At 42.1% G+C, this 27102-nt stretch overlaps 2 protein-coding genes and 1 long non-coding RNA gene across 3 annotated transcripts in view; 1 reads left to right on the top strand and 2 right to left on the bottom strand.

The window, feature by feature from the left end:
• Positions 1-13394, bottom strand: part of PGGT1B (protein geranylgeranyltransferase type I subunit beta) — a 42255-nt gene extending 28861 nt beyond the window's left edge. The window contains 2 exon segments of the mRNA XM_052776659.1: positions 7328-7446; positions 13152-13394. Coding sequence (XP_052632619.1) covers positions 7328-7446; positions 13152-13288 — 256 coding nt within the window. The 5' untranslated portion in view covers positions 13289-13394.
• A 28-nt stretch (positions 13395-13422) lies between these two features.
• Positions 13423-19226, top strand: LOC128136711 (uncharacterized). The gene is made up of 4 exons (XR_008233452.1): positions 13423-13513; positions 14443-14503; positions 16684-16831; positions 18903-19226. It is a non-coding gene; the product is annotated as an uncharacterized LOC128136711 (long non-coding RNA).
• CCDC112 (coiled-coil domain containing 112) lies at positions 13515-23714 on the bottom strand. The gene is given in 11 exon segments (XM_052776657.1): positions 13515-13657; positions 13745-13817; positions 13820-13853; positions 14513-14608; positions 15322-15732; positions 16602-16992; positions 17598-17673; positions 19027-19116; positions 20868-20989; positions 22758-22873; positions 23651-23714. Coding segments are annotated over 11 exon segments (1494 nt in total). The 5' UTR covers positions 23705-23714; the 3' UTR covers positions 13515-13626.
• Between the last annotated feature and the right edge of the window lie 3388 nt (positions 23715-27102).

Genomic DNA, 27102 nt, shown 5'->3' with positions numbered 1-27102 from the left:
AAGCATCAAGTATAACTGCAGTTATAAAATGGTACCACCTAGTGTTCACTTTTAGAATTAAGCATATTTACCCACTTCCTTAAAAAGCTTAGGACAGCGTAAAAAGTAATAAACGTTTCATCAACCACTGCATGACTATTGCAAATTGAACAAAACACACCTGGAAAAAACTTTTCACGTTTGACAACACAACTAAAGAAAACTGACCCTTTTCCCAAACCAAAAGACTCCACACAAATCAAGAGCTGAGACTTTCCAGTGTAGAAAACCACATTACGTATGTGTGCATAGGCCAGAAAGTCCTTAAGACATGTAACGGAGCTTCAAGTGATGACCACAGACAGCTTATTCTGGGAGCTATTTTGTTACAGACAGGACATTTTTGTTATTTATCTTTTATGATTTGTCTTCTGTGGGAAGATTGCTAACTTTTACCACTACTTCTTCCAATCAGGTTCCTCTCATTCCAGGGCTTTTCCCTTTTTGCTAAGTACAGAAGCAAGCTTACACACATCATTAGTATCTTAATATAAAAAAAAAAACAACAAAAAACCCATAGCTTTAACATAGGCTGACACAGTCAGTACATCCAGATAAAAGTAAGCATAAGCAATTCTTACTGAACTAGGGCTAAAAAATAAATATTCTTATAAAGCAAAGCACTAGAATATGTCATAAAATGCAAAGTTGCATTCTCTAAAACAGAAGTCCATTATACATCCAGATAAATACTTCAAATGTAAGCATTGAAGAAGGTTATGTTGGGAGGAAAATTCATATTTCTGCTCAAGAAACTCATGATCAGAAAGCTCACATGTAACAATGATCTCAAAAACAGTGACATTTTAGCTGTTCTTTTCAGTACTGACACACAAGTAAAGAAGAAGGAGTCATTATTACAAATCTAAATTTAGACTTTGACAGAAGAAAGTTTTAGGTCCCTGATGTAGTGTAATGGTTTTCAGCCTGCTATCCATGGGTCACACAAATGAAGTATGTCTCAGCTCTCCTTTTGGTGCCATTTCTTAGTACTGCATAGTGAAGCATCCAGCTGTCAAAAAGTAGAATCTTCTTCCCTCTCCCTTACCCGGCTGGCACTAGCACTCCCAGCCAACAGTTCACCAATGCAACACAAAGCTAACCTTCTGTTAGATAAATGAATGCATGCTTTTCTGCCACTTCAACAAGCTAAACCAGCTCTCAAGCGCAGTCAGACAAGCGCCAGTGTTGCTATGGGGTAGGATGGTGGATGAATATGGCCAAGGAGTGTGCCTCCACTGTCTGTCTACAGTTAGATTACTTGAGTACAGAGCTCTGGATTCACTCTCTTTCAAAAGTGCTGAACTGGATTTATATGTGACCTACAAGAAACTGGGACAGCTCTTTCTCACATCGCTAAGAGTTGCACTTTAACATAGTTAGAGTAAATTTGAAATTCTGCCTGGGAGCTGTTTTATGAGAGGAGAGACAGTAAAGCTCTGTGTGGTGGGTTGACCCTGGCTGGACACCAGGTGCCCACCAACGCCATTCTATCACTCCCTCCGACTCAGCTGGACAGGGGAGAGCAAATATAACAAAAAAGGCTCATGGGTCAAGATAAGGACAGGGAAAGATCATTCACCAATTACCATCATGGGCAAAACAGACTCAACTTGGGGAAAATTAACTTAATTTATTGCCAATCAACCTGACCAGGGTAATGAGAAATAAAACCAAATCTCAGAACACCTTCTCTCCACCCCTCCCTTCTTCCCAGGCTCAGCTTCACTCCCGGATTCTCCACCTGCCCCCCCAGCAGCGCATGGGGACAGGGAATGGGGGTTGTGGTCAGTTCATCACACGTTGTCTCTGCCACTCCTTCCTCCTCAGGGACAGGACTCCTCACACTCTTCCCCTGCTCCAGCATGGGGTCCCTCCCACGGGAGACAGTCCTCCATGGACTTCTCCAGTGTGGGTCCTTCCCACAGGCTGCAGTTCTTCACAAACTGCTCCAGCGTGGGTCCCTTCCATGGCATGCAGTCCTTCAGGAGCACACTGCTCCAGCATGGGTCCCCCGCAGGGTCACAAGTCCTGCCAGAAAACCTGCTCCAGCGTGGGCTCCTCTCTCCACGGCGCCACAGGTCCTGCCAGGAGCCTGCTCCAGCGCGGGCTTCCCACGGGGTCACAGCCTCCTTCCGGCACCCACCTGCCCCGGTGTGGGGTCCTCCATGGGCTGCAGGGGGACAGCCTGCCTCACCATGGTCTTCCCCACGGGCTGCAGGGGAATCTCTGCTCCGGCGCCTGGAGCACCTCCTCCCCCTCCTTCTGCACTGACCTGGGGGTCTGCAAGGTTCTTTGTCTTACATGGCCTCATTCCTCTCTCTGGCCGCCGTTTCTGCGCCCGACGCAACTTTTTTCCCTTCTTAGATCTGTTACGCCAGAGGTGCTACCACTGTCACTGATGGGCTCAGCCTTGGCTGGCGGTGGGTTCGTCTTGGAGCTGGCTGGCATTGGCTCTGTCAGACATGGGGCAAGCTTCTGGCATCTTCTCAGAGAAGCCACCCCTGTAACCACCCCACTACCAAAACCTTGCCACGCAGACCCAATACACTCTGACATGACAAGAGTCTTAAGAACAAGCAGTTCAAAGAGGGTCTTCTGTCAACCCTTTTCCAATTTCACTAACACTTTAAAAATATGTGTAATTGCCGATAAGGCTTGGAAAAGAGCACCATATTCCTCAAAATGGAAAAAGGAAAAAAAATTTTTTTTCCAAAGATTTCAACTTCTTTCTAACAGGAAACACAGTGAGGTCTTGCGGCAGTGAACACACAAACAAAACAGAACCACATATTAGCCATGCACCTAAGCAGAGCATCTACTAGAACTAAAGGAACAATGGACAAAATCTACGGAATATAAAGCCAAACTATTCTGCAAGAGTTATAGAAGACAGTGGCCCTTCAAATAAGCAGAAGAGAGCAACGAGACCAAGCATTCAGCTAAGGATGGTAGGCTTCTGTGTGAGGGTCAGCTCGCATGGGTGACATGCCATTCCTTCCTAATTAGAACTGGTATTGAGTCAGCCTCTAAAACACTTGAGCTGAAATTATGGTAACTAAAGGACATTATTTGTTTGAATCAGAGTTACAATAAACGCACAGAAGAATACAGTCTATCCTGACAGACCTTAATCTTTACCTTCCTTTAGTGCATTTCAGTTAGGTTCACAGAGTATATATATGCTTTCTTACTCAGCAAGATCAAGATCTCATCACTTTGCATTCATGACTTTTAGTTTCACATAAAAATTTCAAAGGCTACAAACCTCTGAACTGAAGCTTTCATTAGCCATCAGACATATCGCATACCAGTAAATACAAATCTGTTACCTAAAACTATCACAGTATGTTGTAAGACTCTAAGAAGTATTCTAAACCACCGAATTCTGAATTTTCTACCAGGTTCTGTAACACGCTGCTGTGGCAGGTTGACCCTGACCAGCAGCTAAGCACCCACAGAGCCACCCAGTCACTTCCCCCTCCCGTGGGAGGATGAGAAAACAGACAGAAGGGGAGAAGACTCATGGATTGAGACACAGTTTAATAGGTGAAGCAAAAGCTGTGGGCACAAGGAAAGCAGAGGAAGAATTCATTCACTGCTTCCCATCAGCCACTCGTCAGGCAGGTGTTCAGCCACTTCCAAGAAAGCAGGGCCTCAGCACGTGTAAGGGTTACTCAGGAAGACAAATGCCACAGTCACAAACATCACCCCCTCTCTCCTCCTTTCCCCAAGCTTTTACTCCTGAACATGTCACAGACGGCACAGAATATCTATTGGGGTAGTCAGGGTCAGCTGTCCTGGCTGTGTCTCCTGGCTGTATCTGCTGGGCAGGGAAGGGGTGCAGAGGAGGGGAAAAAAGAGAGAGCCTTGATGCTGTGCAGGCACTGCTCTGCTATATCTGAAACACTGGTGTGCTACCAACACTGTTTCAGTCATAAACCCAAAACACAGCAGCATACATGCTACCATGGAAAAAATGAATTCTATCACAGCCAGTACATCTACTATAATAGTTATTGATAAAAACAGACATTAAGTTTGCAGAGCATCAACCGTTCCGTCTCCCATACATTGGAAAAATGACTGTAAAGTAGCTGTAATTCTCAAAATAATTTGAATTTGCCATCTTAAAAAAGTGCTTTAAATAAAAATCAACCGTAGTGCTATGGATATGGAACCTTTGGAGGGACAAACATGAACAGCAGAGAAATTTATTTTTCTGGTAAGAATTACATGAATTATTTTTTTGCTCATTTTAGGAATTCAACCAAGTGATGTGATCAAAAACAAATCCCAAGACTCTGTAAAAACAATTTAAAAATGTAAGTTTTAAATAGGTTTTCAGTCCCAGAGCCAAAATTAATGAAGACTTATAGGAAATACAATACAGTTACTTAAGGCAAGATTACTGGAATTCATCATTCCAGGAACTAGATCATAAACCAGTGTTATAATTTAGATGTTTAAAAATCAGTCTTCCACGGAAAGAGAGATTTATCAGCATGCACGTAAAAATAGCTGCAAAAGAATGTTTCTTTAAAAGCAGAGTAAAGTCTTGTTTTTGTTTTTTTACCTGTAAGGATTCTGATGCATCAAGCTAGCAACCATTCTCTTTCACCAGAGATGCACAAGCATTTTGAAACCAAAAACTTCACTGCTGCAGCCTACCAGAGTTTAGCTACTTCTTCAAACAGGCCAAAAGAGGGAGTCAGAGCTCTACTGCTGGGAGGCTGCCAATTAACAAACGTTGCACGTACCCACGATTAAAAACCAGAAAGTCAATACATTTTATTGAAAGTAGACTTTACAGTAGGGTATATGTTCTCTTCTGCACATTTAATCATCCAATATCCAACTTGCTGCCGTTGGTATCATTTACATTTTGCATCATCTGTTGTCCATTAGATGAAGTAAAAATGGAATAAAAATAATGTTGAAGTATTAGGGGTCAAGCGAGCAGATAGAGTAGTGTTATTACCAAAAGCATACAAGCGTAAAAATAACAGTGTTTTTACAATGTGATACAAAAATACAGGATTGGAGGGAAGTTTGTTCTTCTGGTGTGTCCTGCTTACAGCTGGGATAGAGTTAATTGTCTTCCCAGCAGCTGGTATAGTGCTACGTTTTGAGTTCAGTATGAGAAGAATGTTGGTAACACTGATGTTTTCAGCTGTTGCTAAGCAGTGTTCAGTCTAAAGTCAAGTATTTTTGAGCTTCTGATGCCCAGCCAGCAAGAAGGCTGGAGGGGCATAACAAGTTGGGAGGGAGCACAGCCAGGGCAGCTGACCCAAACTGGCCATGTCTAATATATAAACTGGGGTGAGTGGGGGAATCGCCACTCAGGAACTAACTGGGCATCGGTCCATGGGTGGTGGTGAACAATTGCATTGTGCATCACTTGTATGCTCCAATCCTTTTATTATTACTATTGTCATTTTATTAGTGTTATCATAATCATTATTAGTTTCTTCTTTTCTGTTCTATTAAACTGTTCTTATCCCAACCCATGAGTTTTACTTTTTTTTTTTCTCTCTGATTTTCTTCCCCATCCCACTGGGTGCAGGGGGAAGTGAGTGAGCGGCTGCGTGGTGCTTAGTTGCTGGCTGAGGTTAAACCATGACATGGTGAAAAGGTGATTTATTACTTAAAAGCACAGAATGCACTGCCAAAAGTGCCCTCCCCAAAACTACTCTGCTGTAGTTTTATGACAGGATGATAGCTAGAAAAAGAAGGAGCACTTCTCAGCTGTGCCCTGGACTGTTAGCCTACACATCTGCCTGCTGAGATTTATACTGCCCTCCCTAGAAGGCTCTTGACAATGGGACTATTCCAGAGATCGGCGAGGTAGAACCTCCCCCCTGCAAGAATTACTGCATACTATCGAAGACAAAGAAACAAAAAATGCCTATTCTAATCTCTCTTCCTGTAAGCTTCACTGTTCTTTCAGAACACACTCCTGAAGACTGGGGTAAAGATCAGAAAGTGAGCAGCTTCTAAAAACAAAGCAGGTACACCCTGGAAAATTTTTTTAATGCTATGGGACAGGAGCCTTCTCATGATTAAAAACATTGTGGGAATAACTATGTGATCCAAACCCCTAATATTGTACAATCTGTCCTGGAATACAACACAAGAAAAAACAAATCTATTAGAACTAATGCCTGCGGTGGATATGATGGTTTGTAAGTCTCCAGATTAAGAAAAGGTATCTTTTTATCTGTAAAGATCAAGCATCAGCAATCTTGACTTCCATATGCTTACTTCATAAAAATGCTTTTATTTAATAAAACTGCTTTTAGGGAAGAGACCTAATTTGTAGTATATAATTAGACTAGATATTATAAGGAAACACACAATTTTCTTCCTACAACCATCCAACATACAAAGTACATGTTCATGATTTTACAGACAGACACCTAGAATCACCTTTTCCCTAGAAACCAGCCTGGAGCTATTCCCACACCAGCACTTAACATGCCAGCACCTCCTGTCATAAAGCAGCAGTGCCTTGCCCACATCCCCCTCCCTTCCACCCCCTCTACTGCTATTAGCCATTCACCTGTGCTGCCACAGAAAAAATTGCTAATATCAACCACCCCACAGAAATAGCACCTCCCTGACTTCTGTCAAGTCACCAGGAAAGGGACACTTCCTGTGTGCTCCCTCTCCAGCCTGGATTTGCTATGCATCTTCCAAGCTGAGGACAGCCAGGATGCCGTGACAGCATTACTGCTTCTAAAAACCTTAGGTAAATTTAACCTTCACAGATCTAAGGAACAGATTTTTCATTTTAAAGCAGGAAGTGTGTTTATCATTTTTGCTTCTTAACCTTACACCTCCCATTTTCCAAAAGCTGTTCCAAATAACCACACCTGTGCTCAGAGCTCCTAGTGTAGCTACAATTAGCGGAAGTCAATATGATCACTATTAGACTTGTAATACCTATCTGCATTTCTTTTAGAACTAGGTGATACATTCCTCTGAGATGCTTAAAGGTGCAACTTCATTATACTATTTTATGCTGTCTTACCTTCAAATTAATGAACTCATTGCTTCACCTTGTACACATAAAAAGAGCTAAACTAATTGTTTCTTCTAGCTTTATTACTTTAGAGGGATGTACTTCTAGGATTTGCTTGACATCACTATCTGAAATAAATCAGGACAGCACTTCAGGAAGGTCAACCTTGTATCTTATAAAAACCAAGAGCCATCCACTATTCCCCAGGTGAAAAACAAAAGTAAAGATGTTAATATCAATTAAAAAAACTAAAAACTCACTCACTGTCTTCTGTGGGAAGGACCTGCAGGGAATAAATCCATTCTATTATATCATCTTTGTTCACCACATCTAAGGAATCCAACATATCCAGACCAGAGAGCGCGAAAAATGCAACTGTCAACCTAAAAGAAAAAGATAAGACTTACACTTCCCACCATAAATATCATGGGGAAATTAACAAATGGTTGCAGAAACAGAAATATCTACAGATTCTCAGCCTTTGACAGTAGTGCAACACACAGAGCCTAGCTCAGAAAGCATGAAATTTATCTATGGGACCAAATTTTGTTCTTTGTACTGTAAACATTATTGTGTTTCAACAAGGCTTTTCATATAAGTCACCCCTCCTTTTATATAGTAATGATATGCCAATTCAGACATTAACCTAAGGGCCTGCTTACCTGAAAAAACCACTACAAAGTAAACGAGGTTATTAACATACAGAGCACTAGTTCTCCGTGATGAATTCTTACATGAACAATCCCCTAATTATGCAGTAAGTGCAAGGTAACCCTGAACTACCATAAGCTGTCTCTCCTTGTGTCCAAAACCCTATTTCAGATGCTTAGAAGTTAAGTGTCAAACAGTAAGGCTCCCTTTGCAACCAATCAATGTATAAATAGGCACACAGGATGAATTACCATCTAGAGGTACTTATTCCTCATCCTTTGGTATAAAGGAGCCTAGATGACTAACTTATTTAAACATCTAAAATTAAGCACGTCAAATCCAAGTATCCCATACGGGAGTGGAACAGCTAGCATGCTGAATGTCTTTCTTGCCCACAGCTCATTTCCTTCCATAAATGTATGTTACCATACCGTCTTTGAAGTTTTTGGTTTTACCTCAAAGCATTGCAGCCACCTAGCTTACAGCATGACTCCTCAAACAGTTGCATTACTTGCTCTGACAGAGCACCAAAGCCAACAGCACTGGGTTAGGAACTTGAGAGCTTGCTATGAGAGAAAACGTTCATGTAATTGTAAATTCTGACTCAGATTAAAATTAGCTGGATGTACATTTTGCCACCCACACTTGCATCTGCCTATCCTTCTAGAAATTCTTGCTCTCCTTTCACCAGGTAAGATGATGGATTGTGAAACAGCTGCTACACAGGCAGAAACTACAGTTTAGCATGCTAAGGAAAACCAAAGGTTAATGCCAGCTTTCCTTAGAAGACTAAGTTATCATTTGCAGCTACGTCACAAGCTGGTGAGCCACCTTGGCCACCAGTAGTGGGCACCTCTGAAGTTGAGGAGACAGATGTGGACAGAAGCCTCTACAGCCACTTAATTTCTGCATGTGGTTCTGCATCAGAGCCACAGTCAGACCAAAGGAAAAATGGTGATGTGAGTCAGCCCAAAACACACCTCCAGAAAAATTCTTCTAATTAAAACACACAAGCCAAATGATGATGCAGTAGACACTGATCTCAATACAGTGGCACAACCTCAAAGGGTGACATTCCTATCAGTGGGCTGACTGGTTGCTATAGTCATCATATGGCCATTCACAAGCAGAATTTAATTCAACAACTTCTGCTTCAAAACTCTTATAATCTAGGATTACATAGCACAAGCAGGGCCCACAACTCAGTTGAATAATGCGACTTGTTAACCTGAGGTTACTTGATTTTACACTTTTATTTTGACCCTCAGCTTTTGCATTGCTTTTCATACCACTCTTACAAACAAAAGGTTTTAATCTATAATCTGCTTGGATATTGAACACTAACATTCCCTCTTCAAAAAACCCCTCCATGCAACTCTAAGGTCCTTGCAAAAAAAACAAAAAAAAAAAAACACAAAAACTCAAACACAGAATAGCATACAGCTCCATTACTGCAAGTATTCATGACAGAAAGAAAGTGTATACTTACTCTGTTGTTATTGCATTCTAAAATATGTCTCTTCACTACTATTATTATAAATAAAGATTTTGAGTATAGAAAGCCAAAAAAATGTATGTTGCACACAAAGATATTTCTATGTGGAACAAAAGTATTTTAAGTCCTTCGATGACTAAGAAGTTGTCTTTCAAAGTGCAAAATTAACACTTCAAGGCTTGTATCAACTTTTGCCATTGATCAGATCTGTGTAACCCAAGATCTGACTCTGGATAATAACCCACTATTTGAAGCAAAACCACTACTTTTATAAAAAAACAAGGAATTTATTGTTCTGCTACAGTAAATTATTTGTTTGAAACCTTGCATGTATTTTCTGATTTTCACAAACACTAAGTTTGACAATCTTTTACTGAAACTACTTAAAGACATTTTTAGACTATGTTACCCAGCTAAGCTACTTCCAATGAGGCACAAACAACACACCAACTTCAGCACTAGAAACTGCTGCAAACTAGGTCCAAAACTGCAAGGCTGTACATACAAGACAAACAATAAATCTCATCTGTACTTAAAAAACATGTATATCAGATAAATGAATGTAAAAAGTGGTTTTACACATAGTTAGGTTTCAGTTTACTTATTTAGAGTTGATTCTCTGAGTTAATAGTAGCAGCATGACTAAGAAACAGGCCGTACAGTGTGTTGGAATGCACATGTGACAGGCAAGAACATCTGGCACCACCGGACACAGACAAGTCCCGACACAGCCGCCTAGATACTGCATCCTTACTTCCGCCTCACAGAAACTTAACAGACACATGTTCTAACACTAACAATGATAATTTTTAGCTGCACCTTAGCTGACACATACCATGAAGTATAAAAACTGTATACACAGCAATTTCCAGAGGGCTGCCCTTTGTAAGACAGCCCCCAAGTCTGGCATCACTTTTGCTCTCTCTTTTCTTCATGCCTTCTACCACTTTATTTATGGCATGTGTATTAATTTCGAAAGTCAAGCATCAAAGCTTGACAGCCGAAATTTGTTAACTGACCTACCGAAAACTTACAAAACAGGCATCATTTGTCCTGAAGTTCCCCTCAAAGACAAGCACTAAAGACACTTCTGATAAATTCAGAGCTCTTCATCTTCAGGCATGGACAAAGAATACAGTTTCTCAGCATAATTCAGAAAGCATCTGAAGTGACTGATTTGAGAAACTGAATAAGCATGCTACAAAAAGCACATCTGAAAGACTTCAAAGACTAGGGGAGTTGGATTCTACAAAACCTCACAGTACTGACAATCAGTGCATATGAAACACTATCAGTCAGATTACTTAAAAACTACGGTTGCTGATGCTCCATGCAATAACTACAGACAAAAATAATTACGAAGGCTCTGAGGCAATAAGTTGAGTAAAGAACGTGAAATCGATTTTCTTTATTGTACCTACTCCCTTATTGTTTGACAAACTACAGGTTAAGTTAGAATGGACTGTCAGTGTGGCAAATTTCATCCTCTACCACCCTGCCTGGTGACTAGAAGTGCAGTTGTTTCTTGCTGCAGTGCAGTGAACCAAAACCAACCCACTGACAAATGAAAGATTTTTTTTTTTTTTTTACAAGTCTCTCTCTAATTTAGTTGAGTTTCCGCATCTAATTCACCACAGAACCACACAATGCAGGAACAAGGGATGCAAGAATAATAAAAGGGTAACAGCATTTCTTTCTGCAGCAGTACCAACTCAGGAGGCTTGCTGAACTCAGTGACCTTTAAGTTGTCAAAAATACAAACTTAGTACCCTCAAGGTCAAACTGGGGATGATGCATTTATGGTTCAATCCCCCGCTTAGAATTTGTTAACAGACATGTACGCACATCTGCAGAACACTGATCTAAAAATCAGTATGTGAACTGAAAAACCTCCGGCTGAGTAAAAACTTCACAACTTCAAAAAATGCATGAATTTAGATACCTTCCACTTTTATTCTAATTGAAGGCTTAGACTGTGCTGATTAGCCAAAAATTAAGGCATCCTGAAATAGTTTAAAATCGACAGTTCCGATTTTCAGAAAACAGTGTTCTTCCAGTGCTGCACAGCCCTTAGGTACAATACACTGGGCTGCGGTTATTTAATGTATTGTGGCTACTATGACCACACATTAAATTTAAGCTCAGGCAGCTCACTAACTTCTCAAGAGTTCTCAAAACAATTAGTATTATTAGCATTATTCAGTAAGATTAGGGAAGAGCCCATGTAAACTAAACCCTCCGTTTCAGCTCAGGGGCAAACTGCAAGAGCTTAGCAATGTAAGTCATAGAACAGAAACATCTAGGTTGTCAAGGGCCTCTGGAGATCACTGGTCCCACCTTCTGCAAAACACAGGGCCTTATATGAGATGACCCAGGACCCTGACAAGCCACGTCTTCAAGGGAGACTCCACCACTTCACTGGGCAACCTATTTGTGGTTAACTGCTCTAATGGTGAAGGGCATTTTTCCTACATCCCCATAATTTTCCCCGAAGCAACTCATTCTCATAGCCTCCTGCCCCCCCATCATTGTGGTCCCTTGTGAAGGGTGCACCTCCATCTTTCTCTGTAACTAGCTTCCTGGTAATGGAAGATTGTGATCAGATCCTTTCTCCTCTAGGCTGAACAAACCCCTTTTCTTCAGCCTTTCTCCACATCTCAGTGCAACTAAGGTTAGCCCTTTGCATTATGATTCTAATACACCTGCGTGTTACTGTAACTTTAACGCCTAGAAAAAGTTAGAGAGTATCACATGCCTAGACTTCCTCTTGCTGTCATTTAAAATAACTGACAAAGTATACTGAAACATCTGCTAATTCTTAATGGATAAATGATTTACAACTCTGAAACCAAAATTTCTAACCTTCCTTTTGAATATAAAGTTACCTGTTACTCCACACACAGTTTGGCGCTATCCATACTAGTCCTTGAATGTTTTTGCCAAGTGTTCCTACTCTCAACTGACATAAAGCTTCATTTAGGAGAAAGAATTGATCAAAGCCATTAAGCATTCTTCACAGCATGACTTGCAAAAGACTGCAAAGTGAAAAGCATCTGATGATTTTATTGGTTGAATAAGATGCTGAACCCTCTACACGTCTCCAAGTTTTTATCAAGTGCAGCTTGACAATCAAATTATTGATCCTCTTGTGCTGCAGATGTAAGAACTACCTTAAGTGAAGACTTTTAAGAACCGGAAGTAAATGCATTCTGAAGACATTACAGGCACGAGCGTCCCTCTAATTCAAAGTGAGGAACATAGTTCACTAGTATTTTAACTCCTACGCTAGCTAATGAAGATTTTAATTACTTCTGTTACATAAGCAAGAGTCTTCTGCATGCTGACTTCGAGCTACAAAAGGATTAAGTCATTTACTTTAGAATCAGCTTCTGGGGTGGATTAAAAGAGCAAAGCACAAGAACGAAAACAGATTAAAAGGATCAGCAAGTCTTCCCTCCTGGATATCGGGGGCTGTGGCGGACACAGCTTAAGCAAGCACAAACCAAACCCCTACGGCGACTCCTGTTTCTTGGGAGCCGTCTGCCGGTGGGCAGATTTTCAGGGAGCGCCTTCCTTTCGGCCACCGCCGCGCCCGGCCGTGCCGGCGGCCAGCACGGCGCGGTGCTGCACCACCCTGCCCACCGCCGCGGGAGGCGAGGCCAGGCCGGGCCGGCAGCTCTCCAGGACGGATCTCCCATCCACGGGGCTGCCCACCGGAGAGGGAAGAGCCGCCGCCTCCCCGAGACGGCGGGGGCCTGGGGGTGCGTCCCGCCTTCCCACCGCGCGGCCCGAGGCCGGCGGGGGCGCGCCGAGCCCCCGGCCGCCGGCCCCAGGGCGGCGGGGCCCCGCGGCCCCGAAGGCCGGCACGGCGGCCACCGTCGACCCCGAGGCGGGCAGGCGGCCGGCCCGCCCGCCCGCAGCCCGAGGAGCCCGGCCCGCTACCTGCTGGTCTCCAGCGAGGAGTAGCGCTCGGGCAGGAGCTGCAGGCAGCGCTGGAAGAAGCGCACATGCCGCTCCCGCAGGAAGTCCAGCCGCTCCGCCTCCCCCGAGGACGACAGCTCCTCCGCCGCCGCCTCCATCTTGCCGCTGCCCACGCCCGGCGCGCACGGCTGCGTCACGCACGGCGGCCGCCCCGCCCCCTTCGCGGCGACGTCACCGGGAGCCGCCGCGCCGGGGCCCGCGAGAGGGTCGGTGGCCGCGCGTTGCTTCGCTGCCGGCGGGGAAACGCGCTTTTAATGCGAACGGGAACGCACGCCGCCAGTCCGACGGACGACGCTTCAAACCGACACTCACAAACTGCAAAGGTAACACACGTCACTGCGTCAAACACATTTTGTGACAGCCCCGGAGCTCTGCTGGCCGCTTCACGGGCCAGGAAGTCATCATCCTGCGACAGGGACAGGCGGGTGCTCGTCCTCTACAGCCCTTGTCTCCAGACCGGGGTAGCTCTGAAAACAAGGCCAAAAAAAAGCGTAAAGAACTCACACATAAACTGTATTTTTGTCATGCCGTGCATCCGTCGTTCTCCTCCTTACCGACGAGGAACAGGTAAAAGCGGTTCTGACGCTGTCACCGCGACCTCTCTTGTGCGTTCCTCCCAGCCCTGCACAGCCCGGTCAGGTCTCTGGTTACCCGAGTCTCGACCTCGGAGTGAAACAGACAAACAAATTGGTCGTTTTCATCGATCGCAGAGCGAGTTACATACACTCATTAGGTCTCCATCATGTGGATGGGTGCAGAGTGAAAAAAAAAAAAACCAACACCAAAAAAACCCAAACGAAACGAACCAACACAAAAACAACACACAGCTGGTAGCCCAAAAGAGACTTTTCCCTCCCCTCCATCACAGGAAATGGGAGAAACATGAAATCAGTAAAAGGGGCAACAACTGCTTGCTCTCATTGAATTTTAGTAATTTAAAAGGTTAGAGACTCCAAGAACCCAGACAGCGTCCCCCAAATAAGCCTGCTTATTTAGCTAATGGCAGAAAACCATTTAAAAAATAAAAAACGCCACCCATATTGCAGCTCATTTGTATGAGCTGTAGGCTTTACCCAGAATAAGTATTGCTGGGAGTTAAATAAATTCTCTTGTCTCCCCCCCTCCCCCCTTTTTTTTTAAACACAAGAACAACTATGCCTGCTACATTTTTGTCTCCTGATAACAAGCATGACTGACTTAATTTTTTTCCCTTTATCAACCATTTACATAAGTAAAAATAATTGCTTTTTAGCTCAATGAGGAGAAAGGTCGTTTGAACAACCAAGCTGCACACACCTCAGATTAAAATAAAGGTAAGTTACCTTCTCTCTTAACTTTGCCAGCCTTTTTTCTTTTTCTCGTTTCTCTACTTCTTTAGCTTGTTTTTGTAGACTCCTTAGCTTCAGTTTATGTAGAACCTGAAACACATAATGAAGGAAAAGCAAACTTTTCTTTGGAAGTACAACACATCGTATGAAAACATATATGCAGCCTTTTCACAGTTTTTGTTTTGATATTATTTCGTCATAGTACAGAATAAAGTTATACTAGGTAGCTACTTGCTATAGCTTGTCCTGCACAAACAAATTATAATTACACAGTTTTGAAAAAACATGGATTGTAATAGTTTAATCTCTGTTTATAAAAGTGAACTCTAGTGTAAATGCTGAAAATAATAGCAGTTCTCCAGTAATCAGATTTACACTGATATGGGATCTAACTTGATCTTACAGCTACTGAAACCTGCAGGATATTCAAACATTGCTTTATTTCATATCTGCACACAACAATCAGGTCTTCTGACGTTTTCTATAGCATGGAGAGCAAGGCAGCCCAAGCTGGTTTTCCCCAAACATTTTCACATTGAAGTAAATAAAACCACTTCTATATGTAGAAAGAAATATGGGCTTGAATCTTCCTGTAGAACTTAGATAGTGAGGAAAAGGAACATCTTTGTCTAAAAGTTTCATACTGTTTCTTGTATGTAACAGATGCTGTTATTCATAGTGAATCAAAAATAGATTTAAATTAATGAAACTTGGATTTTAAAAGTGTTTAACAGATTCTATTGTAGGAGGAAGTAGGCGAATTTAAAACAACAACATGCATAAATGGAGATATAATTACGCACATGCTCTTGAAACTTAGTAATTTCTTCTGCAGCAATTCTCTTCCTTTCCTCCTTTTCAGCTTCCTCCCTCTTTTCCTTTTCAAGCTTTTCAAGTTCCTCCTTTTCTTTCTTCTGCAAGGTATACCTTTCCAACAGTAACTTCATGTGGCATTGATGCTGGCGTTCTTTTTGCTTTTTCACCTTCTCTTTTTCTAGTTTTAGTTGTGATGCTTTTTCCATTGCAAATGCTATTGCTTTCTGTTTCTTCCATGCTTCAATTGCTGCTTGTCGTCTTTTTCTTTCCTCTGCTTTTTGCTTCTGAGCTTCTTCATGCTGTAGCCATTCTTCCTTGAGCATTTTTCCTGATTTCTCTTTCTCCTTCAAATTTCCTTCTTTTTCTTGCTGCTGCTTTTCTTTCCACTTCTTAATTGACTGCAAGAGAACAGCAGGGGAAAGAAAATAAGGTTTTCATGAAAGTTTTCCACATTCCCATTGATTCAGTCTGATGAAAACATACGCTCCAAGGATACAAAGTGCAGATAGGAATTAAAAGTCTACTAAAGGTGGAACCTGTGGCCAAGAAGCAACTATGTCTGCTTTCTCACAGGTTTGGGGTTTTGGTTTTTGTTTTTGGTCGTCCCCCCCCCCCCCCCCCCCTATTTTATGGATCACACGTAGCAGGTTAATACATGCCTGCTAAGATTATTTAAGTTATGGCATTCATATTAACTTTGGGTAGTTATGAATGTTTGTGTAATACACTTTTTAAATGCAAACATATTTCAGGTCTTAATTTTTTTTTTCTTCAAACTAAAAATTCCACCTACTATTTTATAATTCAGTTTTTATGTCAGTGTATCTTTTATTATTCAGAGGGGTAGTTTTTGAAGTAATCTTAATTCTCTATGTCAGTATGGCATAGGCATATTGCCTGTACAGTGGGACAGACTTTCTTAGGGACAGATATAACAAGAACTGCAGTTTCAGATAGGATCATTTACTGATCTGGCATTGGCATCTAACTTGCTGGACCACTGCCATCAAAGGCATTTATTATATACTTTGGCAATACACAGCCCACTTCAGTGCATTGTTAGGTCTACGCTTACTGCTAATTCTTCAAGACAAAGTATTTCTGGCAAGTTGAGGATGCTGAAGAGTTCAGTTATATATCATCACCTATAACAGAAATCCACCTAGCACTACCACCAGAGAGACAAATACAAAAATAAGACGTGCATGCATTTTAAAAATAAGTACTTTTTCTTAAAGCTACAAAAGCCCTAGAGGGGTTATTTTACCTCTTTCTTTCTTTTCTGTAAAATTAGAAATTCTTGATACCATTTGCCATGCTGTTCAATATCTTCTTTTGTTCTTCCACAGAGATACTCAAGGGCTTCATCCACATAAGGTAGCCTTCCTTTTTGTTTTGTCCATACTTTCAGAAAATTTTGATGATCATAATCATCCCAGCCTCCTTGCCACCCTCCTGTTCGCTGAAGAAATCTTTCAAACTCTACTACTTCTTCAGGTAGATGATTTTCCAGTGTTTTATCAACTGAGACCCTGGCTGACGGTAATTTTGAAACTTTTTCTGTTATTGAACTGCCTAATGCCCACAGTTCCACTTTTCTCTCAAAGACACTGAGCTCATTGATGGCAGTTTTTTCCTCCTTCAAAAGCTGTTCATATCTGAAAAGAGAATAAACACTGAAATGCAAGAAAAAAAATCCAGTATTCATTGTTCATTCACCGAAAATGAATTTTGGAATTGTTCAATGCCACAAAAAAGCTATTCTTCAAAGATTAAGAACTGAAATGGTAACACAGATGACAGCATGGTTGTAATGATCCCATAATAAAGCACTACACAGTCAGAATTAAGTTACCCTTTTAATGAAAGCACACATTTATGGCACTCAAACAATTAACTCAATCCCCTCCTGACACCAGTAGAGAGAAAGGGAAAAAAACCCCACCCACTTAAAGAAACAGTAACAACAAGACTCCCACAATCAAGACTCCCACAATCTCATCTCTTCTGCAGCCTTTCTCCAAGAAGCCTTTTCATAGGCAAATCATTGTTACATTGCATCACTGCAATAGCTATATAAACAGCCTCTTTAAAATGCTGTTTATGAAGATTCTAACACTGATAGCTTGAGTTTTGATTTACATACCACAGGAATCACAAGCAACAGAGTAAATTAAAAGAATAGTTTACTTGATTAATGCAAAGTTTTCATTGTGTTTTATGAAAGCACTTTTTCTTGTAGCTGAAGCATGTATAAACATACATTTGCCTCTGTTCCTCTTTAAAAGCATTGATTGCATTTTCAACTTCTTCCATCATTTCCTTGAGCTTGTCAACAACTAAAGGAAAAGAAGAAAAGAGCATATCTCACTTAAGAAGTCTACAGTATTTACCAGTAATTCAGCACTATCCAGAACTGTAGGCACTTGTAGAGACTTCTGGAACACTTTTATTTCAGTGTACAACAAAGCATGCATTTCCATCTCAAACAGCCTTAAAAGACAGACTCTCATTTATTCAAAAGGTGTGATTTCACAGTGATTTAGCCAACTGGAAGCAGATCCCAGTATGTTTACTTCCATTAAACAAGTCTCAGAGTAGCCTTCAGCTGATTCACAGAATAAGACGGCCTTGTCCTAAAGAGTTTCCACTTTTGTTTTTTATAACAATGCAGTTAGCAACTTAAGAAAGATTTGAGTGTGCTTCATTTATACCAGGCTTTAGCAATCCTATTTAACCTACAGGTCACTACTTTTACAAAGCTGACAAAGAAACATCAAAGTAAGATTTTATCCTGTACTGTCAGCATGCTGTAGTCCTGATGTGGAGAAAGACAGTAAGACAGCTGTATTTTGCAATGGTAGAAAAGAAGCTCTATTTTGCAATGGTAGAAAAAAGTTTTAGAATCTGTTTCAAACCAGCACACCATCTCTATGGACACATATTGAACACATAGTTTAACTAACTTGTCTTTAAAAAATAATAAACTAAATTGGTACAGTTATATCATCTAAAACTCGTAGTTCAGCTTTCATGCCTTGTTAGTTCTTGGTATCTTTGCTGACAGCTTAAGAGGATAATGCATTTTTATTGACTAGACACTGAATAAATGAAGGAGATGCATTTTATCTAGCATCAAAGAGCCGTCAGCTAGTAGGAGGGCTTCAACCTGAACTCCACACAAGCTGGTAGAGTATCACACGAGAAAGACACTGAAAGAACCAATTTCCCAAAAGTTTCAAAACATCCAAACTCAATGAGTTGTTTCAGCATTTTCTATAGAATATTCCGCCTCACACTTCAAGCCATGTGGATGGCTAGAAATGAGTCCCTGTAGACCCTACTCTGTGACCTCTTACCAGATGAAAGGGAGCTACATCTAAATGGCACTACAATACTAACTTTCTTTTACATAAGGCAAGGAGTTACATACAGAAAATACCTGGCTTTTAACAGCCTGAAGAAACAAACCCACACCACTTCTAAGACAGGGCAAGTTTCTCTGTTTCCACACAGAACTGCAAGATCTTTCAACATTTCTTACATTTCTGTATTCTTCCCTTCCCAGATTCCTGGAAAAGCAGACAGACTGGGGAAGGAGTATCCGAAGTCTGCAGGAGAATCACAAACCCAACTACACAAGAAATCTGTCTACAGACAAAACAGTTTTTAAATCTGTCATCACAACTTACATTCTGGTGTAGGCTTCACATCTTTTAATTGCTGCTGAAGTCTCTTCACGTTATTTTGTATTTTTGATAGCTGCTGCAGGATTTTAGCTTCTGTTAAACAAAATAAGGTGCTGATAGTTCCAACAGTTTCCTTGTGCATTAAATTCAATACAATAACAAGAGCAATAAAGTGTCTGAAATAAACTGTAGATTTCGTCTAAGCAGGAACACAAATTTTGTTTGATCATAAGAAACTGCCATAATACTAAGCATGACTGTAACTGCATGTAGCTGACTGCATGGGCCATTTATCTCCCCACACAGCATCAACAGATTTTAAAATTAGTAGCTCCTATTTCTAAAGGGGTCAGCAGGATAGTCATATCTAGATTAAATCAGTTGGTTGGTTGTTTTTTTCCCCGCTCAAACCTTTTATCAGGTAACTGGAGTTTGGAGAATATTGCCTATGCAGATGACACCTGCTCCAGAATTTTGAGGGATACTCTGACCTAGGCCTCAAAACACTCAGCAGTTAAGAGAAAACAAACATGGAAAGCGTATGTGAATGTACTACTTCAGTGTAGTTAACTGAAGTACAATAAGTGGTTTTGTGTACTCCAAGCACGCATATGCTTATTTGCTTTGTTACCACTTGGCTCTTCATGAGTCCATAAATACGATACTGATGAGGATGAAGTTCTGGATACATCTTAGGTACTAAGGAGCTGTATCTTCTATGCTAAAAGATTTGGTTGAAGGAAGGGATAACAGAGTCCAAAACCTAAATGTAACAAAAAGTAGCTAAGACATGACCCTAGTGATTCCTGCTGAGACCACAGAAAATGTAAAAGCACACAGATCATGCTGAAAGACCTGAACATAGTAAATGGGAGGTCTGGGGGTTCTCGTACACACCCTAAATGATCATACTCCAAGACTCCTTCACATCTCGCATGTAGTGCCTTACACCTCTCATCTTTGTCCTCTTTATTATCTCACAACAGCATCTCCACCCATACTTCCATGCTCCCTTCTTACCCTGGAAAATTTTCTGAACTTTTTAGCTTAGTCATTCCTCGGAAATATTTACATTTCTTAAGGATTGCAAGATGTAAAGGACATGATAAATTTCCTTAATTAAAACACAGACATTAAAACACATCCAAATTTGTAAGGTAAGCGTATTTTTAGTTGTCTCTACATGTCCTTTCCCTTCTTCAACTTACTGATCTTCTGTATCAGAAGGCATAGCATGATTTATTTGATTACTTTTGAAAGAATCTAGGTACTGTGACCACGGAGTCACTTTTCCCCCCCTGAAGTAATTAATTAGTCCATAAGTGGACCAGATATTGTAGGACAGACTGTGTACCATCTCACACCACTATTTAGACTATGAATATTCATTACCCACAAATTTAAAAAATGCAAACACAGAACTCTTTATATTTAAAGGCAGCAATCAGTCTGAGAAAACTTATGTTGCGGTTAAGTATATATTTATTGTACCTTAAGCTAGACTACATTAGATTTTGCAATACACACACAAAATTGATTCCAAGTTTCTAGAACAGTAACCTTCCCCTGAAGTTGTTGAGGGTGGTATCTGCTACATTCAAGATTAAAAGAAAACAGTTAATAACACGGAAGGCCCCAAATGTTTATGCTTCTGAATTTTGCAAGTGAATTGTGGAAGTCTTCTTTACAAACAGTAGACATGGTGAAATACCACACTTTTATTAGCATCTACCTTCCACCTGAACTAATCTCTCTGTACTACTGATTATTAAAGCATTTAAACAAACAGTAGAGTAAAAAAAAAAAAAAAAGCAAACAAAAAACCCCCCAAAACCACCACTTACTTTCAGTTTTCCTGCTGACAGTCATGCTCCGTTCCAGTTCCTCTAGTGTGCTGTATTCTACCCTGAAATCACTCTTCCTATTGTAAAGATGTCCAATTTTTTCTCTTTCTATATTTGCAAGCCTGCAAAAAAAAGGTTACCACACTAAGACATGAATACTTCACAAAGCCCTGAGGTTTTCCAAGGTTAGTATCCAGCTGAGGCTGTGTCACCAGGACTGTCTTAGATTTTATACAAATCACTAGTTTGTTCCTACAGCTGTTTTCAAGGAAAATCTTTCTGCAGTTGTAAGACTACACACCAAAGTAACCCAAGAACTTGAACACGAGAAAGAAGTTAACATGGAAATCACCTCGCTGACAGGCAGTGGCTCACACATGAAATGGCCTGAAATTTTATCTGTATGCTCACTATCAGGAAGCCTCATGCAAATTTTCATTGGAAAGCGCACAGACAGGCACAGGCTGCATTAACGCAGCTGCACACATAGATGGAGCGCCAGCACAGACAAAACAAGTACATTCCCTCAGCCTTAGCACCAGTAACAGTACTACTGCAACTGAAGATTCAAATTCATTAGCATTTAAATAACTTAAGATACTAAAGCTGCTACCTTACTTACTATGTATAGTACAGAGAGCTATAGGTGACTTCTGCTTTCCTATTAAGGTCAGAAGCTTTAGAGTACAAGTCAGAGTGGGATGTGCTTTGCTTTACTACAACCAGGCAGTATACTAGGGTCTGACCTAGAGAAAAAGCAGATACTGCAATCCTGAGCATATCGGTGAGGTTTGGTGCCAGCACATTAGAGATCAGAACAGCAGGACACTGGTGCCACAGAGTACAGAGATATCTGGTAGGATTCCCACCATTAAGCAACACTACCAACAGCCCCAGAAACTCTTGTCAGTAGCAGCTTCGTTCTTCAGCAGACTATTGCTGCTATGTGGTTCAAACCCCTATATGGTACAGTTTATGGTCCACAGTTTAAATGTTTTGCTGTCCACTGGAGTTCACAGACCAGACCCAAGTACTAAATCTCCCCACACAGTGCACTAGAAGCCTTCAGAGCACAACAACTACAGAAGAAGGACAATGTGCCGTAGTTAAATGGCATGCCTTGTTTGAAGTTGCTTGGGAACGTTTACATTACCCAGTAGTCAATTTTTTAGCCGTAACCCAGGATCCAGGATAACCAAGGAAGAGCTGATTCAGTCAGTCAGCGCAGAACACTGCTGTGAGACTTAAGTGTCACTGCTCTTTCAGGATTCACAACTACAAACCCTTCCTTCAGCCAGGTGGCTATGTCAGCTCTTCCTCATAAAGGTCATCTATTCAAGAAGAAAACTCCCTGTTTTTTCAGCTGCCAGTGTAGTTGTTACAGGACTTACTCAAGATGTGGGGAAACAGATTTAAATCACTTCTGTGCCTGAGCTGTCTTGAACCCCCATTTTCCAAAGCAGTGGCCTAGATACTCTACATGAAGTGCTTTCAGTCTTCTCTGAGTAAGCTGTTGTAATGGTGCTGCAACTCCCCTTTTGTTGGTGTGTCTTAAGGGCTTTAGGTCCTTAGAAGGGTAAGCACAGCTGAGTAAGAAAACTGAGAACTCAGTTATGCCACATGCACTTTCTTTTTTGTGCATCTGGCATAGCAATAGCTTACTAAAGAAAATGACCGACTGAAGTCCAAATGGTAATTAGAACAACAGGCATTTTGGAGCTCATGAGCCTATCCTGAACTACTGTAACAGCCACAATAATCTGCCTGAGCTCCTAAAAAGGAGATCTTAGCCTAAAGGTTTTGTTACCATAAATTCTCACCTTGAAACCTTGAGTTATGTTACCTCCAGAACAGCATGAAAATATACTTATGATGAAGTGTTTAACTTACTGAGTTTTTAGCTTTTCTGCAGTCCTTACGAATTCAACTTTCTTAGCTTGTTCAGCTCTCATCTTCCAGTTCTGAAATTGTTGACCAGCACCTGCAGTACTGGAACAGCTGTCATTCTGTACATAACAAAACCAAATATTATTCAAAACCAATTGTTTTTTAAATGCTTATTGGTTATTTTTAAGCAGACAACACCACAGTGCAGAGTAACAGCATTACTTCAGTTTTATACTGGTGCAATTCAACTAATTTTAAGTCACAGAGATATAAAACTGGAGCGATAGCAAGCTGATGACTGTATATAAAACCACATTCTTCAGCAGAAAAATGGAAAGACTGCAACACCAGCTTGCTTTAAGAGAGGCTGCTCACCACACTGCAACACTCAATCAAGGCGACCGCCTTGCCTCTCATGGCGGTCAGTCTCTGACGAGTCTGAATAACTACCCACCTGACTATAAGCATGTAGTCTACACTAGGCAGATTACCCCCATTTCATCTTGTTCAAGAAAAGCACTAGCCTGATGTCTCTACCCTGCTTAATAACGCTTGCAAATTGCCAACTCGTATTCATAGCAACCCTGGACATCCTTAACACAACCACTGCTAGGAATGCAGTTAATGAAACCGCCTGCTCAGGTTATGAAACTACCATTTTGAGGCCAGCCCGCCAAACCCGCACTGCTTCCTACAGGTTTCTTTTTAACGTTTATCCCTGCACCTTCTATGAGGCTGGAACTCCTCAGCCGCCGCCGCCGCCGCCTCCCGGCGGGCCCGCACAGAGGGGCTCCCCCCGGCCGGCGGGAAAGACAGACCGGCAGGCTGGGCGGCGGCCCCGCAGCGCGGCTAGACAAGACGAGCCGAGCCGAGCCCAGCCCAGCCCAGCCCTTTACCTGTTCCTGGCCAGCGGCGGCCGCCACCGCGACCGCCATCGCCAGAGCAGCCATTTTGACGGCGGCCGCGGCGGCGGCGCTGAGGGGCGGCCCGCGCCCCGCTCCGCCCCGCCGCGCCCTGGCGGTTTGAGGCGCTCGAAGTCGCTGGGATTTCGGCAGAGCGCAGCGGGGGGTCGGGGGGGTCTGCCCAGTGTTGTCCGAACCGAACGGTACGTGCGAGAGACATGCCGCCGCCTTGAGGGGGAAGGTGCCGTCCAGAGCGCCCGCAGCCGCGCGGTCGAGGTGGTGAGCGTTTGGAGAAGACGGCGGCCTCGAAAGGCCCCAACCTCTTCTCCAGTGCTGTTGGAGCCCCCTGAGTTGTCTTGAAGAGCTGGGGTCATAGGCTGGGCGTCACAAGGTGGTGTCCCGTCAGAGCCACGTGCTGAAGACCCGCTGGACAGCCCTGGCCTGGCCTGCGGGGCTGTTCAGAAATCCTGTACATGGAGATCCATCAAATGGCATGGCAGCCGGTGGTGCTTGCTGTAGGGTAGCACTGTGTCAGGCTCTTCTCTCAGTGGCTGGTGTTAATAGGGAAGAGCCATGTGTGGTTCTTGTGATAAATGATTTAGTCCCAAACAGGATTTTAATTAAAGTTTACAATTTATTAAATGAATAAAGGCAAGCAAACAGCGCTGAGCACGCTGGCAGCCTCTGCTGTACCAAGACGTGCACTGTGAAAAACAACACGGCTTCTTTTATAGTCTAGCATTAGTTACATATAATAGGCGTGTTCTCCCTAAAAAACTTTCCACCTCCTGGCTGCGCAGGTGCAGTAGTTCTTTTTGTATCTTTTTGAACTCTCCGCAGCAACCGAGGGGCCCTCCAGGCAATGCATCTCCGACTAGGCTCCCCACTGCTCAGACACAACAGCGGACATCTTGTGTAACAGCCGACACCCTGCACAACACCAGCTGTGGCTACCAAAACCCAAACAAGTTCAACAGCAAGACATAACAGACACTTCTCTTTTAACAAATGCATATAACAAATTGCTTATACACAGTTATCTCAATACACCCCTTGCTCACACATACCAAGGGTCACCACATTCACAACATTGTTCAACACCATGACAAGTGCCTCAGTTCTCCCTTAAGATCTCTTGCTTAACACTGTGTAGTTAATCAGCTCAAAACCAGTTTTGAGCTAGCAGAAAAAGAACTATATACATGCTATCTGTTTCCCCTTGGTCTGCGGTTATACAAAGACCCAACAAAGTGGTTAAAGATTATAAATTCGGCGAGGGTCACATTTTACTATGCGACTCTAGCATTGTTTTATATTAACACGAATCAGGTGAACACATTTCACAGTTGTGATTTGACTATGACTGATTAACTGTCTTGTGTCTACGACTGAACACTTTTTTCTCCTTTCTTAACTCATGGAGGGCGCTTGTTACTGGCTCGGGTTTCATTTATGTTAGGACGCAAGGTTTTGTATTGATTGCTTCCTTCAGGAAGACCAGAATATATCCTCATTACCCTGACAGAAAATAAAAAGAGCTTTGCATTACTCAATACATTTTTGGGACTCTCAAGATCTTGTTTTTCACTCACATATACCAATCAAACTTTTAATGAGTTGCCAATTAACATTTCTGCAGAATAGAAATAATCTATTCATGTAGTGGCTTTGCTAGCTAAAGAGATTTTACAAACTGGTGTTTTCCCAGCTGCAGAACACAAAAGCATTCACAGATGCTAACCAAATGGCCTAAGCTGAAGACATTTTATTGCCTAATTGATGTTTTTAAGAGCACTTCCCTGATATATTTTTCCTCTTCGTGCTTTATGGCTGCACTTACATTTGATTTCTTTGTATTTGCTGAATAGGAGTTAACAAGTAAAGAAGAACATTTCAAAACCTGAAAACAGTCATCAGCATAAATTAAGAAGGATTGTTCTCACAGATTGCTACCTGAAATGGCTTGTAAAAGTATTCTCTTCACAGCAGCGTTTCAAAATCTTCTTTGTCTTGTCCTTCACTATCAGATGTAAGAGAAAAAAGTGTGTCTTCTAGAACTTGTTTGTATTTGCTTTCCTTTGGTGACTGTCAGCCCTCCCAAGGTTTCTGTTAAAAGGATCAGCAAGCTGGTAACTGGTCAGGGATTGCTCCACAGCAAGCACCTGTTTTCAGCAAGCATTTTAACAAGGTGGCTCCGGTCATGGTGTAATTCAGATACTGTTCAGTAGTTTACCAAATTCTGGATGGTCAATCTATATTATTGTTTGCCACACATTTTACTCGTGAGTTACTCAAAATCCTGAGGACTTTAGAAAGATGACGTAGAAACCATGTGCAGAGATATTTCAGGTATTGGAGCAGAGCTCGGCTTTGCTAGTTCTTTGCTAGCACCAGGGAGGGTCAGGCATCAAGGTGTGATGCTGGTATAAAGATGAACCCTGGCTTTCAGCTGGGCCAGGATGTTATTTCATTCCTTCTAAGAAGCAGGATGCATCTAAGCCAGGATATGCCTGTGGTGGGTTGGCCTTGGCTGGCCACCAGGTGCCTACCAAGCTGCTCTATCACTCTCCCTCCTCCAAAGGACAGGGGGAGAAAATAAGATGAAAAACTCATAGGTCAGTAAAGGCAATTTAATGAGTAAAAGCAAAGGCTGCGTTCGGAAGCAAAGGAAAGCAAAAAAAAAAAATTCTCTACTTCCCATCAGCAGATAATGTCCAGCCACTTCCTGGGAAGTACAGCCCCAGTACACATAGTGGTTGCTTTAGAAGACAAACACCTTAATAACAAATGCCCAACCCCCCCCCCGGCCTTTTCTCTTAGCTGTTATTGCTGAGCACGACATCGTGTGGTATGGAATATGCCTTTGGTCAGTTTGGGTTAGCTGTCCTGGCTGTGTCCCCTCCCAACCTCTTGCCCACCCCTAGCCCACCGGCCTTCGGGGAGGATGTTGGAGAGACAGCCCTGATGTTGTGCGAGCACTGATCAGCAGTAGCCCAAACGCTGGCGTGTTGTCAACACTTTTCTAGCTACAAACACAAAGCACAGCTCTATGTGGGCTGCAGTGGGGAAAGTTAACTCCATCCCAGCCAGACCAAATACAATGCCACAACTCTTAGGTGGCCTCTGTGTCCTTTTTGTAAACAGGTAATCTAGATCCAGAAGAAATGAGCTAGATAATTACGTAAGGTAAATACATCCTGACCTCTCTCATACTCTCTGAGCTTAGTTTGGTATTTGAGGTTAGCAAATCCCTGACTTCTGTGTGTGTTTTGCTTCATAAAAGCTTTCAAGATTTTGCACAGAAATGAAGCATGGAAATACACCAAGAAAAAAATAAAGCTGTTAAAATTTAAAGGAACTGGGTATACACAGAACAAAAAAGCCCAAGTAACAGAAAAAAAACTGTTAGCCTGGAAGATACCATGCCGGCAATCAAAGATTTGATC

The sequence above is a fragment of the Harpia harpyja genome, chromosome Z, assembly GCF_026419915.1.
Source record: "Harpia harpyja isolate bHarHar1 chromosome Z, bHarHar1 primary haplotype, whole genome shotgun sequence".
NCBI lineage: Eukaryota > Metazoa > Chordata > Aves > Accipitriformes > Accipitridae > Harpia > Harpia harpyja.
The sequence above is the reverse complement of the archived record's forward strand: the minus strand, read 5'-3'. Positions and strand labels throughout refer to the sequence as shown.